General features: G+C 47.5%; 1 protein-coding gene across 2 annotated transcripts in view; it reads right to left on the minus strand.

Annotated features, from left to right (window-relative positions):
- Window positions 1–1933: 1933 nt before the first annotated feature.
- Window positions 1934–15692, minus strand: part of LOC121932086 (CD209 antigen-like protein C) — a 32386-nt gene continuing 18627 nt past the window's right edge. For both annotated transcript variants that reach the window (XM_042470409.1, XM_042470408.1), the window contains exon 6: window positions 1934–2202. In XM_042470409.1, the coding sequence (XP_042326343.1) occupies window positions 2037–2202 (166 nt within the window). In that variant the 3' untranslated portion in view covers window positions 1934–2036. The remainder of the gene's footprint in view (window positions 2203–15692) is intronic.

A 15692-nucleotide genomic window follows, 5' to 3' on the forward strand; every position in this document is an offset into this window, starting at 1 on the left:
TGTGGGCTCTGTGAAGGGATTCCTCCCTGCTGTCTTGGGAGACATGAAGAGGGGATGCTGCCCTGGAAAACCTATCCCATAGTTCCTCTGGAAAGAGCTTGGGTTTCCTACTAAATTCGCTTTGCCAGAAGCCTCCCCCATTGATCTGTGGGCTCTCTGAAGGGATTCTCCCTGGCTGTCTTGGGAGACATAAGAGGGGATGGCTGGTCATGGAAAACCTATATACCATAGTTCCTCTGGAAAGAGCTTGGGTTTCCTACTAAATTCGGAGGGAAAGTATATAAGGCGTGACAGCGCTATGAACGTTTGATCGTTTAAGCGCCTTGATTGGTTCATTTAAAAAAAAACGACAAAAAATACATCAATTTCACAAACGGTCAATGAAATGGAAACGCTGGGACGAAAGTTAAATCGCTCCCAAATAATCCGGGTGAACGTACGTCATTCTGACGTACTATTGATTGACAGCTCCAAATAAGGTATGGGGGTCACACTACACAAAGAAGTGTATTAAAAGCGTCGCGGCATTAGGAAGGTTGGGAACCACTGCTCTAAGGCATTATTGCATTACAAACAAACCTGGCAGACAAGCAGAGAGAAGGGTGTTTCTCTTTCTGTCTCCGCATGATGTCGAAGCACTTTCATTCTCTTTTGGTTGTAAAAGCGTGGGAGAGTCAGAAAAGCATCCCTTTCGCACAAACAGGTTTTTCCAGCTGGTAAAAGAGACACTCTTGCAACCTTCCTCCCACACTTTTATCACTGGAAGAGAACAAATGTGATTCAAAGGCACTATACAGACGGGCACAATGGGGCACCGTTGTCATGTGATGAGGGCACAAAATGGCGGCACCCTATACAGAGGGGGTGACGCCATTTTGACGCAATAGGACACTTAGTGGCCACACATCATGACGCCATTGTGACGTTGCGAGTGCACCATAATGTTGCAATGCGCATGCATAAATCACAATAGTGCCACAAAAAGAACCTGCTTTTTGCTGTTTCCTTTTTACTGCGCGCGAAGCCACGTGGTTTGTCCGCTGCAGCTGCTTGGCAGCAAAACAAGGTGCCCTTTTTAGTGGTCTGTAACCCCGCCAAAATCATTTGGAGAATGCAAAGAGAAATACACTTCTCTCTGCTTGCCCACTGGGTTTTGGTTTGTAATGTGATAAAGCCTAATACAAAGTTAAATATAACTGTTTCGACCAGTACCATGGATGTCCCCACCCTGGGGATAGATTCTGCGTCATTTTTGCCAGTGATGTTCTTGTTCTTTATATTGAATTCATAGTGATAGACTTAGAGTAACGCCTCCAGGTCATTTGTGGTATCAGGGAGTTTTAAGAAGCTTCCCCTAAGAAGCCTGAATCAACCCCTCCCAAAAACCTAGAAGCTACATTAGGGTTTCATAGTTTATAATCGCCACAATGTAGAGTTAAGCGTTTATGTGTTCCTACAGTCTTTGTGCTGACTGGTAATACTGCACAACTAAGTCGCAAACCTGGATGTGGAATCAAACGCACAACTGAATGAGAGCACTGTTAGTTAGGCCCCTTAGTATCCGCTGGGGTTTCCTTCCAGGACCCGCTATGGACTCCAAAATCCCAGTGGATGCTCAGTCTAATCAAAGAACAATGGCATTGTAAAATGGTGTGGCCTTATATTAATTGGCAAAAAATCAAAGTTTGCGTTTGCATTTTGGAATTTATATATTTTTAAAATATTTCCAAGCTGCGGATGCTTGAATCTGTGGCTAAAGAATCGGTGGCTATGGAGGGCTGACTGTATGCATCTTTTTCTACGTTGTTTTCACCTTACCAAGAAAACACACAATGGGGGGAAAGACCTGGAAAATGCCCCTATGGCCCAGTCCCTCCCCTCTCTCACACTCTCAGAGCGATGAAAGAACAACGCATCCATCCAAGAGTACATCCTTGTTTATTCTGTGATGAGTAGATTTCTCATGGGGTTTGACACTGAAATGAAAAAAAAATCCGTCTTCTAGTGCTGTTTTGGGTAAAAGGGTCAGGCTAGTTTCATGGTCTTTTGACTTCAAGGGTCTCCTTACACACCCATTGCTTCACTTCATGGCAGTTGGCTTCACTCCAGTTAGGCCCACCAGTAAAAGGCTCTATGAAAGCGCAATCTTTCTCCTCTTCTCCAGACTCCCATGTGGGCCTGGGATGACCATCAGACCAATACCTAAGGGGGAAAAGGGTTCCCTTTAAAGGTAAAGAAGACAACAAGCTTGTTTTCTGCTGCTCCAGAGACTAGGAGCCGGAACAATGGATGCAAGCTGCAGGAAAAGAGGTTCCACCTCAACATTAGGAGGAACCTCCTGACAGTAAGGGCTGTTTGATAGTGGAACACACTCCTTCCTCAGAGACTGTGGTGGAGTCTCCTTCCTTGGAGGTCTTTAAGCAGAGGCTGGATGGCCATCTGTCAATGGGGATGCTTTGATTGCGATTTCCTGCATGGCAGAATGGTGTTGGACTGGATGGCCCTTGGGGTCTCTTCCAACTCTATGATTCTATGGGTCTATGATTCTAGGTGGAAAATGAGACAGTGTGAGTCCTTAGACTGGTGGGGAGGACATAGTGCTGCCCAATGACTCCACTTTTTCAACTTCACAAATTTTTTTAAAACTGGTACAATTCCTTTGATTAATTTTTATTCATTTTAGCAGAATCGAATTTATAATCGAAATAATATACATTTAGAGATAAAGAAACTATAGAATCATAGAATGATAGATTTGGAAAAGACCCCAAGGGTCATCCAGTCCAACTCCCTGCCATGCAGGAACTCTCAATCAAAGCACCTCCGACAAATGGCCATCAAGCCTCTGTTTAGAGACCTCCAATGGAGGAGACTCCATCACTTTGTTCCACTGTCGAGCAGCTCTTACTGTCAGGAAGTTCTTCCTAATATTTAGGCGGAATCTCTTTTCCTCCTCTGAACATTTTCCAGTTTCTCAACATCCTTTTTGAATTGTGGTGCCCAGAACTGGACACAATATTCCAGGTGGGGCCTGACCCAGGCAGAATACAATGGCATTATTACTTTTCCTCCCTACGTGCAGTACCTTACATTTTGTATTCCTGACCATGGAATCGCCCTCAATTCTTCTCTAAGTTTACTGAAATCCGCTCTCCTAAAGTCTAGGATGCGTGTCTGGCTATGCCTGGTTTCTCCTTTCCATTGTATTACAAACTCCAGGAGAACATGGTCACTTCCACCTAAGGATCCCACCACTTGCACCCCATTAACCAAGTCATCCTTGTTGGTTAGGATCAGATCTAAAATAGCTGACCCCCTTGTTGCCTCTTCCACCTTTTGGTCCATGAAATAGTCTTCCAGGCAAGTGAGGAATTTGCTAGACCTTGTGGATTTGGCTGAGTTTGACTTCCAGCAAATATCAGAGTAGTTGAAGTCGCCCATCACTACTACATCTGACCTTAAAAGGAAGCAGTTGTTAGACCACTTTCTGAAAAAAAAAACTTCCCGGACTCCCTGGACATGAAAAATTATAGGCCTGTTGCCCATCTGGCATTCTTGAGTAAGGGGATTGAGAGGGCTGTCACTCTGTCAGCTACAGTGGGCTTGGATGAGGCCGATTTTCTAGATCCATGTCACAATGGCTGCAGGACAGGATAATGGGGTGGAGCTGCCATGGGCCACCTTACTGATGACCTCCATCGAAGCATCGACAAGAGAATCGTGACCCTGTTGTGCTATTAGGACCTCTTCAGTGCATTTTGACACAATAGACCAAAACATCCTCGTGGAACTCCTGAGAGAGCTAGGAATTGGAGGCACCTGCTTGGGGCAGTGGTTTCTGTTCCTTCCTCTGAGGCAGATTCCAGAGGGTGAAGGCTCGGGGACAGTGCTCGTTCAAAAAACAGAGCTGAATTGTGTCGTCCCCTCAGGGAGCCATCCTGTCCCTGATTTATTCAACATCTATATGAAGCCGCTAGGAAAAATCATCCGTAACGATGTGGGGGAAGGTGTGTGTTATCAAGTATGCTGATGAATCCAAATTACTTCTCCATGTCTCTCGGTCATCACAACAACAACAGATGGCATTTCTCCCCTCAATCAATGTTCGTGCAGCAGTAAGGGACTGGAGGAGGAGAAACAACGCAGGCCGAATTCCAGTCAAAACAGAAGTACATTACAGTAGGGCCCCCCCAAACCAGTTCGGGCCGCAACCTCCATCCTGGGGGGTTCACGCTCCCTTAAAGGACGGTGTTTCGCAGCCTAAGGGGTCTTCTGGACTCAGTTGCTTCATATGAGAAGTCAGTGAATGCAACGGATCAAGAGTGCCTGTTTCACTCCCGGCTGCTACAGCGTTTTGTTGCGCCCTTTCCGGAAGGGGGGACCTGAAACTGAGTACATGCACTGGTAACCTCAAACCGTGATTTTTGCAATGCGTCACATGGGCTACCCTAGTGGCCTAGTCCGGAAAATTCAACTGGTGCAAATATGCAGCCGATTGATTACAGGAACCACGAGGAGTGACCATATACAGTCACCGCATATGAAATCACTCCCTGGCTGCCCTTTCATTTCCGGGCACAGTACAAGTATGGGTCATTACCTTTAAAGGCCTCCATGGCTTGGCCCACCTACTTAAGGGATCCGCCTCTTCCGTCAAGCCTGCCCCGTACCCGCAATCCTCTGGGAAGGAATTTTGGTGCATTCACAAAGACCGAATTGACGCAACCTCCCAAGGACTTTTTCCACAGCGTCTCCCTACGTTATGGAATGGCCTGCGACGAGATCCTCAAATTGCCAACCTGAGAGCTTCAGAAAGCTGGCAAGACGGATCTCTCTGGCAGGCCTTCCCAGAATAGATCCAGCCATGTAACGCCCCCAACACTCCCCCCCCCCAACATATAAGTGAAACTCTGCACACCGTTATTTGATTATTGTAGTATGTTTTTAGATTTTATCATCTGTATTTTATGGATGGAATTATTTGATCCTTTTTTAAGGGGAGGATTGTATATATTGATTTTTTTTAAGAAGTTGCCGCCCCGTTGATTTTGAAACAAAAAGTCGGGATATAATTAAAGTTTTAGTATTTATTTTATTATAAAGGACTATACCCTCCCTATCATCCGTAGTCCCCCAGTGCAACACCCGGCCAGGCAGACAGAGAGGCACCAGGCTATACAAAGCCTGGTTGTTGTTTTTTGACCGACGCCATGACCCCGTACCCGCGCGCGCACCTACACTCCCGGCCAATAGCTTGCTACGGGACCCTGGCCCCCCCTGCCTCCGCCCGCCTAGCCTGCACCGCTCCCACACCCAATTTATCCCCACTTTTCTTTGCAGGAAGACGGTGAACGATTAAGCGGTGCCCCCTCCTTACATCTCTCGTCTTCTTCGGCTCTCCAGTTTTTCCCTTTGCCACTCTTTGCCCTGCCTCTTTGCCTGCATCTTTGGCACATCCCGGTTTTTCCCTCCTTTTGCATCTGGCGCTTTGGCCTCTTTGGCCTTTTGGGCTTGGGAGCCTGGCTAGCAGACCGGGCCCCCACCTGCAGGTGTCACCACAGCACGGGAGCCATTCACCACCAACCTTCTGCCCTCTTCCATCCCGGCTTTTTGGGCCACCATTAAAAACCAGATCCATCTAGAGCCCTGTTGGGAAGGGAGCACCACAATGGGCAATTGCTAAGCAACAAGGTAGTGTCCCTTCCTGCCGCATATGACTCTGGATGCAGACAAGACTGCTGCATGTTTCACTTATGTGGAAACAACCCTTCCAAACTAGACACAGATAGGAAAACAGATCCTAGATCATATGCAAGGGATCTTGCTCACCTTTGAGACTAACTAAATTGTAGCATAAGCGTTCCCGTAACTTGGTCTTGCATCTGAGGAAGTAGCCCAGTCTATGAAGCTCTGATACAACTTCTTTTGTTCACTTTGGAGATTACAGCACAAGCGCACTTGTGACGAACTGAACAATTGCAATGTATGATTTCCTCTCCTTTTCATATGATGTCGGCACTCCACCCATTGCCATACAGTTATTATCACAAGTTCACATGAAAGACATTAAAGACCCATCAATACGCCAGTATCGCTGCAAGTCATAACTGTGCATGTGTGGGATCTTCTAAGGCTAACAGTAGTGTTATTCGAGGTTGATGTGGTACAAGTAGATTGTCATGAACCCCTCCCCTGCTTCGGTACATCATGTCATAACCTTCTGGGGTAGTGAAGGAGAAAGGCTGGTTTTTAGAAGAGTTTGGTTTTGAATGATTCGCCAGCATCTGTAGCTGGCTCTTCAGAGAATTGCTCAGAAACTAAAATGGCCCAAGCCTGAAGAAACCCAGGATGGCTGGCCACAAAAGCCTTGGACTTCACAACAGATTTGGCTTGCAATAAGTGATTTCAAAATTAAAACATGTGAATCACTGGAAAATGCATTGGCACCAAGAATCTCATGATTACAGCTCATCATTGTGAGATTTTGGAAGGAAAAAAAATGATGCAAGTACAAACCGAAGAAAAGGACGGAGGCGGGCCGTCATGTGCATTGTGAGAAAACAAAGAGACTCTGAAACATTCATATAGCAAACAAGGACTGTTGGTTGCTTGAAAGGTAAATGCAGGAAGAAGTGCATGAAGTGTGATATTGATACTGTTGTAATCAGGTGAAGAGAAACTCAGCAGTTAAACCGTGCAAAAGCCCCCGTGGTGGCTTTGGTTACCCCTGAATCATCTTTGTGTACGGAAATATCCGTGACGAACCCAGCGATTCTCGAATCCATAGCATTGGTTTTTAAAAGTCAAAGAAATAAAATAACTCAGGAGGAAAGTGTTTTCAGGAAGGCAGAGAAAACAATCCCAAAGGAAACTGTGAAAGGGCGTGCCTAGGTGAGTCTACCAGGAAGGAACAGACAGGAGGCAGAGGAGGATCAACCAATACATTCTACTTTCTTTCCTCTTCTTAGTGTCAGTGTTACAGCTCAGGTGACTGGCCTGTGCTCTTCTTCGGTCGGTTTTCACTTGACACCGTCCCTACTTCTTCCTCTGGGTTTCCCATGCTCTTCCAGCCTCCCTCAGCTGCCCTGCGTCGCCCCTTCTTTTCCCTCCTCCACATGGCCCCATGTGCCTTCCTCCCTGGGACTCAAGAGCCGCGGTGCGGATGGGCTGCTGCCTGCGGAACCCACAACATGCATTCACAATCACTGGCATCACCCTCACCTGAAGGAAAGGTGGCATTGTGATGGCACGTGCAAATGGAAGAGCCCTGGGACAACAGCTGTGACTGTCCCAAGTCATCCAAAGGGAGGGGACAAGCCCATCCCAAACTCTGCTGGTAGCCATTGTTGGTTGAAGGTCCCCAGTTATGTGAAGTCACACAGGTTTCCTGGTTGGTTTCGATTGTTCACACAATTCAGAAATCCATCCAGATGCGGCCTGTCCACTAACAGTATTTTCGAGGGAGGTACCGCCGCACTCAACACTGGCAGTTCCTCACTGTTTTCCAAGGGATGTGTTGGTCACTTCCATCCCATAGAGACGCAAGCACTGGCACAATAGGCTGTGACCTTCAGTCAACAAAAAGAGACAAGGAGCCACCTGGCCCGCCAACCATTGTGGGCTGAAGAGCCCTTTTTTAGGAGAATCAGAGACATTGCATGTTAGGCGGAAATATCGGGATCAAAGTGAAGCTTGTAGCCCTTTGGGATAACTAACAAAGGAAGTTTGTAGCGTAACTTTTTGTAGACTTTGTGGTTCAAGCTACAACTTCTTTCAACAGAGTTAAGTAAACTCCATGGCAATCACTAGGGGTAGTGTCACTAATGACCTCCGCCTATGCCACATCATACAGATTTCTCGTTAGTAAGTTTGTGTACTAATGTTACCATATATCAGAAGCTCAAATACAACTCACCACTACTGGCTGTAATGGCAGTAGTTGTGGACATAACTAACTACAAAATAAATTGTACCTTAAATTCAATCACATTGGCACAACGTTAGAGGTGGGCTTTCTCGAGTTCTCGTGTGTCAGACAGTCGTGGTGTGAGTGGTCAAAACGCGGAAATTTCCGAAACACACCTGAAGAAGCCATTGGTGATACGACCAAAACCATTGAAACTTTTGGAGAATAAAGTTTGGGCCATTGCAAAACTGTAGGACTTGGACTTTTATCAAACGGGGGGAAAGCGAGGATTCAAAAGGTAATAAGCCAGGGAAAGTCACATGATTGCAGCTAAGATTAGGATTGCCTTCCCCATGAATGATTTGTTGCTGGTATCCTGGGTATCCTGGGATAGGTCCTTTCTCTACCACAACGTTTTGGTGAATAATCTTTAGCTGCGATAGCACAACTTTCCCTGTATAATGCCTTTTGAATCTTTGTTTTCCTCCATGTGATAAGCTTTCAATCGCATTCAATCCTTCCACTGTGAATACCAAGCGTCCCATTTTTCCTGTTCTGTTTCTCGTGGTCACACAATACAGGGCAGAGCACCATCAGACACTGTCCAGTGACCCATTCCCGTGAATGAATTTTGCACCCGACCTGGCCTTTAGTAATCCCAACTGTAAGTATCCAACCCTTATCCGCCCATTACTGACATGGCACTTTTTACCTTCAAGACCCTCTCCCTGATCTGGTACTGTTCTCAGGGTGGTCACCGATGGACTGAACAAGTGCCGTGCTATCACTGGGTTCATGTGTAAATATGACCATTCGCTCTTTTAAATTCCTCAACAAAAACCATCAGCACAGTTGGTAAACAAACAAAAAAGTCATGTATTGCATTACAAATGTTCCAGACGTGAAACGAATCCCTGAAACTCACTACTCCCCACGTCCCAAACTTTTGGTCGGCGGTACTGGTTCATTTGATCCAAACATTCCTTACGACGTCTCATTGCACACCATTGTGTTGGGCAGAAGATATCCATTGTTTCCAAGGGGAGTTGTCTTTTCCACCCATGGGAGACCCAAGATAGCTTCCAAAGTGGAACACAATTTGGATGCGCCTTTAATGTCTTCATTTGATGCTTTGGTATTAGTTTAAATCTTAGGGTCCGCACTACCGGTCGGCAGTTAAAACGCTATAGCTCCCATCCTATGTAATCCTGGATTTGTAGTGTACAAGTCTTTTAGCCGTCTATGCCAAGTAGGGTGGGTGCCTCACATTCCCAGAGCTCGGCTACGGCAAGTGTTAATGTTGGAAAATAGAGAGAGAGAAGAGATACAAATAAAAATAAGGTCGATCAGGCTGTTGGGGAGAGCGAGGGGAGAGGGAGGGAACAACTGACTGCCGATAATGCGACTTCCCCCAGAAAAAGGTTTCACACCTGGAACCTAGCTAGTAAGAGCGCATTGATGGGTTTTCACTAGCAGTGGAAAAAAGGATCCCCAGACTTCCCTTGGGGATGCACCAGGGGTGGCAAGCAGAGCCTTCTCTGTGGGCAATGCGCTGTCACCAAGCAACCAAGATTGCCAGAGTTCATTACTAAAACCAGAGGGACGTGGCAATTTGCAAGAATAATGGGGTTTGGGTTGCAGTTTGGGCCGTGGTCGGCAAAAGGTCGCGCCCCTTTTTTCAGGATCTGAGCATGGTTTAAAAGCCATGCCATTGCATCTCCTAGGGTACAATGCTCCGGACTACTGATATACCGCAACCCCCTGCCTCTAGGCGGTTCCCAACCTGTGGGTTGGGGAGCCCTTGGGGGGTCAAATGACCCTCTCATGGGGGGTCGCCTTAAGCCCCCCCAGGATCCCTGGGGACCACAGGAAGAGTCCGGAGGAGGAGGAGGAGGAAAGCACTGCTTTGCCTCTCAAGGCCGGGCAACCAACAGCCGCTCTTTTGGCCGAGGACAAAGTCCTAACATGTTGGACCTGTCCGCGCGAGGAGTCGGGAAGATTGCAGGAAACGTCCTCCGATTGAGGATGGCTCAGTGAAAGCAAAGGAGAGGAAGGAGATGGTTAAGAAGGCAGGGAGCCGAGTCCTGGCTGGGAGCCATGGGCGAGGGAGGAGCTGCGCGGAGGCATGCAAGAAAGAAGGGCCCCGGCTGGTTGAAGCTGCGCGTGGGGCCAGTTTGGGGAGACCAAGGGCAGCCTGTCCCTGAGCGCTTGCCTGGGCTCAGAGGAGGGGGGACCAGAGAGCAAGAAGGGAAAGCCGAGCATCGCACTATCCGCGTCCCTCCATTGGTTGTTCTGGAGCTCAGAGAAAGAATGGGCCAAGCAGCCCGGACAGTTGGTCCAGAGAGGCCGGGCCCAGGGGCAGGGATCAAGGGAGCAGGATTTGGGGGGACTAAGGGCCACCATGATAAGGGGGAACCTGGGCACCGGTGGCACAGCCAAGGGGGGTCCAGACCCCAGGGATCCCCCCTTGGCTCCTTCCCTGCCAGGGGGCAAACCGTCTGGGGAGGAGGTCTCCCCCTCAGTTCTTCCTCCTGGGTCCTGCTCGGGAGGCTCTGGAGCGGTGACAATGTCCGCCATGAGAGGTCATGTGTGGATTGAAGGCATGGCATGGGAGCCAGTGTTTAAACACAACCATACATTTCCAGGTTTTTGTTTTTGCATGCCTTCCGTCTTCTAGACCAGGAGGCAACCTATTATGAGCCGGGGCCGGATTGCTGTCCCCTCAGACAACTGGGGGGGGCCGCGAAGCCAAAAATTGAAATAATTAAAGTATTTTTGGTAAAAAGATTAAATAAATAAACCGATACACATGAGGACAAAATTTTTCAAATGGAAGGACAGCTTTTTAAATAAAAAATGGAGGGACATGCAAAAAAAAATGTGCTGGATGTTTAAAAAAATGGTTAATATAAATGCATGGTTTTGGAGGCTCCGATAGACAATGCCCCCCGCTTGCCCCCCCTTGCCCGGGCCCCCCTCTTGATAGGCCAAGGCCACGCCCCACACAGGAAGGCCAAGCGCCGGCGGCAATTGGCGGGGCAAGACCACAGGCGGGGGCCGGTCCCAAGGCGCGGGAGGACAACCAATGGCCCAGCAGCGGGGGGCAACCGAAGGGTGGCTGGCAGCCACCGTGACCCCCCCCCAGCAGCACAGCACAGGTTGTGGAATGGCTGGCATCCTGGTGGGGAGATGGTGGTGAGCAGTAGGGGTGTTACGGCTATTGTTGATTATTCTGGGCCGTTCCAGTTGTGTCTGACTTAGACACCATAAGGGAGGCCGGCCAGCAGGGTTGTCTGTGCCAATAATATTATTTAGAAAAAAGTGGTTTTGCCAGGTGGTCCCCTCTGAAACCTGGAAAGGAATGTGACTTTCCTGAGACCACTCAATGGGTTTCCAAGGCCAAGCGGGCGATTCAAACTCTGGTCTTTCAATTCACAAATCACTCCACCACTCTAGCCTCTTCTTGAAACATCCACACAGGGTTGTCATGGCAAAACTTGCTCAGGGGGGTTTGCCATTGCCTTCCCCTGAGGCTGAGAGAGTGTGGACATGGGTTTATAGAAGAGCGAAGAATCAAACCCAGGTCTCCAGAGTCCTAATCCAACACTCAATGCACTGAAATCCTGTTGCTCCTATTCCCATGTACTAACTACAAAATAATTGCAGATTTTTTGTTGTTGTTGTTGTTCTTAGTGGTGTCTTCGGGGATGTGTCCCACTAGGGGAAACCCACATTGTGAATCGAATCCAAGGAGTGGCGTTCTATTAGGATCCAGATTTAAACCTAGAATGGTTTCTTTTTATTTTTTATTTTATTTGGTATTTATATCCCCGCCTTTCAGCACCTATGGACTCAGGGCGCTTACATTTATTATTTTTATTAACCAGACAGTTTCCCTGCCCGCAGGCGTACAAACCTAAGAACAACCCGCAATCGTCCCCCGCTACAATCGAATCGGTAGAGCGGAATAAAAATTTAAATCGAATTTTCCTCATTTAACACGTGTTTAAAAAAAACACTAGGGTCCGACCTCTTTTTCCATTGATTTGAGTTAGGAACCGGAGTATTTAAATAGGACGAAGCCTTTGAATCGGGTTGATGGATGGGAGGAGCGACTGCGGGGGGGCTGTCCTTGGGGGAGTTGCCCTTTCTGTCCCCATCCGTCGTGGCTGTCCGCCATTTTTTTTCTTTCCCTCACCCCTTTGTTCGCTGTGGTCTTTCAACAAGATAAGGATTATTTTTATTTTTTATTAATGGTTTACAGGCAGTAGCGCTTCAGCGCTTTAAGCGCCTGAAGTCTCGGCTGCTCAGCGCCTGCAATCTGCAAGGACTACAAGCTGCGCCGGTGGATTGCAACCCCCCTCTGTGTGGGGAGCCATTTCTAACGGAGGAAGAGGCAGAGGGAAGCCTCAAAGAGGCATTCCCTGCCCGCTTGGGCTCTGATCTCGCCCAGGCAGGGAAGGGAAGGCTCCTCGCGAGGGCAGTCTGATCTCGCCCAGACGGGAAGGGCTCTGATCAATGGTGGGGGGGGGGAATAGAGCCTTTCTCCCTCTCTTCTCAAACGGAATCTGCCGCTTCTCCGCCAACCCTGGAAAGAGAATCTTTGGGAGAGTGCTCCCTCCCTGCTTGGCAAGAAGCCTCCCCCATTGATCTCTGGCTCTCTGAAGGGATTCTCCCTGGCTGTCTTGGGAACATGAAGAGGGGAGGCTGCCCTGGAAAACCTATCCCATAGTTCCTCTGGAAAGAGCTTTGGGTTTGCCCTACTAATTTGCTTTGCCAGAAGCCTCCCCCATTGATCTGTGGGCTCTGTGAAGGGATTCCTCCCTGGCTGTCTTGGGAGACATGAAGAGGGATGCTGCCCTGGAAAACCTATCCATAGTTCCTCTGGAAAGAAGCTTGGGTTTCCTACTAAATTCGCTTTGCCAGAAGCCTCCCCCATTGATCTGTGGGCTCTCTGAAGGGATTCTCCCTGCGTCTTGGGAGACATGAAGAGGGGATGCCTGTCATGGAAAACCTATACCATAGTCCTCTGAAAGAGCTTGGGTTTCCTACTAAATTCGGAGGGAAAATGTATATAAGGCTGACAGCGCTTAGACGTTTGATCGTTTAAGCGCCTTGATTGGTTCATTTAAAAAAAAAAACGCCAAATAACATCAGTGTCACAAACGGTCAATGAATGGAAACGCTGCGAAAGTTAAAAATCGCTTCCAATAATCCGGGTGAAGTGACGGTCATGCTGAACGTACTATTGATTGACAGCTCCAAATAAGGTATGGGGGTCACACACTACCAAAGAAGTGTATTAAACGTCCGCGGCATTAGGAAGGTTGGGACCACTGCTCTAAGGCATTATTTATTGCATTACAAACAAACCTGGCAGACAAGCAGAGAGAGGGTGTTTCTCTTTCTGTCTCCGCATGATGTCGAAGCACTTTCATTCTCTTTTGGTTGTAAAAGCGTGGGAGAGGTCAGAAAGCATCCCTTTTCGCCAAACAAGGTTTTTCCAGCTGGTAAAAGAGACACTCTTGCAACCTCTCCCACACTTTATCACTGGAAGAGAACAAATGTGATTCAAAGGCACTAACAGACGGGCACATGGGGCAACCGTTGTCATTGATGAGGCACAAGCAAATGGCGGCACCCTAATACAGAGAGGGTGACGCCATTTTGACGGCAATGGACACTTAGTGGCCACACATCATGACGCCATTGTGACGTTGCGAGTGCACCATAATGTTGCAATGCGCACTGCAATATCACAATAGTGCACAAAAAGAACCTGCTTTTTTGCTGTTTCCGTTGTTTACTTGTGCGCGAGGAAGCCACGTGGTTTGTCGCTGCAGCTCTTCCGTTGAGCAGCAAAACAAGGTGCCCTTTTTAGTGGTCTGTACCCCGCCAAATCAATTTGAGAATGCAAAGAGAAATACACTTCTCTCTGCTTGCCCACTGGGTTTTGGTTTGAATGTGATAAAGCTGAAGTAAACAAAGTTGAAATATAACTGTTCTTGACCAGTACCATGGATGTCCACCCTTCCTGGGGATAGATCTCGTCCATTTTTGCCAGTGATGTTCTTGTTCTTATATTGAATTCATAGTGATAGACTTAGAGTAAGCCTCCAGGTCATTTGTGGTACAGGGAGGTTTTAAGAAGCGCTTCCCCTAAGAAGCCTGAATCAACAACCCTCCCAAAAACCTAAAGCTACATTAGGGTTTCATAGTTTTAAATCGCCACAATGTAGAGTTAAGCTTTGATTATGTTTCTACAGTCTTTGTGCTGACTGGTATAACTGCACAACTAAGTGCAAACCTGGATGGGAATCAAACGCACAACTGAATGAGAGCACTGTTAGCCCCTTAGTATCCGCTGGGGTTTCCTTCCAGACCCGCTATGGACTCCAAAATCCATGGATGCTCAAGTCTAATCAAAGACAATGGCATTGTAAAATGGTGGGGCCTTATATAAATGGAAAAAATCAAAGTTTGCATTTTGGAATTTTGATATATTTTTAAAATATGTCCAAGCTGCGGATGCTTGAATCGTGGCTAAAGAATCGTGGCTATGGAGGGCTGACTGTATGCATCTTTTTCCTACGTTGGTTTCCACCTTACCAAGAAAACACACAATGGGGGAAAGACCTGGAAAATGCCCCTATGGCCCAGTCCCTCCCCTCTCTCACACTCTCAGAGCGATGAAAGAACAACGCATCCATCCAAGAGTACATCCTTGTTTATTCTGTGATGATTAGATTTCTCATGGGGTTTGACAACTGAAATGAAAAAAATACCGTCGTTCTAGTGCTGTTTTGGGTAAAAGGGTCAGGCGAGCTTCATGGTCTTTTTGACTTAAAGGGTCGCCTTACACACCCATTGCTTCACTTCATGCAGTTGGCTTACTCCAGTTAGGCCACCGTAAAATGCTCTATGAAACGCAATCGTTCTCCTCTTCTCCAGACTCCCATGTGGGCCTGGGATGACATCAGACCAATACCATAAGGGGGGGAAAAGGGTTCCCTTTAAAGGTAAAGAGACAACAAGCTTGTTTTCGCTGCTTCCAGAGACTAGGAGCTGGAACAATGGATGCAAGCTGGCAGGAACAGAGGTTCCAACCTAACATTAGGAGAACCTCCTGATAGTAAAGGGCTGTTTGATAGTGGAACACACTCCTCCTCAGAGACTGTGGTGGAGTCTCCTTCCTTGAGGTCTTTGAAGCAGAGCTGGATGGCCATCTGTCAATGGGGATGCTTTTGATTGCGATTTCCTGCATGGCAGAATGGTGTGTTGGACTGGATGGCCCTTGGGGTCCTCTTCTCACTCTATGAGTTCTATGGGTCTATGATTCTAGGTGGAAAATGAGACTGTGTGAGTCCTTAGCTGGTGGGGAGGACAAGTGCTGCCCCATGACCCACTTTTTCAACATCACAAAATCTTTTAAAACTGTACAATTCCTTTGATATAATTTTTATTCATTTTAGCAGATCGAATTATAAATCGAAATAATATACAATTAGAGAGAAAGAAACTAGATAGAATCAGGATAGATTTGGAAAAGACCCCAAGGTCTCCAGTTCCAACTCCTGCCTGCAGGAACTCCTCAATCAAAGCACCCGCTCCGACAAATGGCCATCAAGCCCCTCTGTTTTAGGAGACCCCCAATGGAGGAGACTCCATCACTTTGTTCCACGTCGAGCAGCTCTTACTGTCAGGAAGGTTCTTCCTAATATTAGGCGGAATCCTCTTTTCTCCTCCTGAACACTTTCCAGTTTCTCACAGCCTTTTTGAATTTGGT

This window comes from Sceloporus undulatus, chromosome 5 (assembly GCF_019175285.1).
Source record: "Sceloporus undulatus isolate JIND9_A2432 ecotype Alabama chromosome 5, SceUnd_v1.1, whole genome shotgun sequence".
In the NCBI taxonomy this organism is placed as follows: domain Eukaryota; kingdom Metazoa; phylum Chordata; class Lepidosauria; order Squamata; family Phrynosomatidae; genus Sceloporus; species Sceloporus undulatus.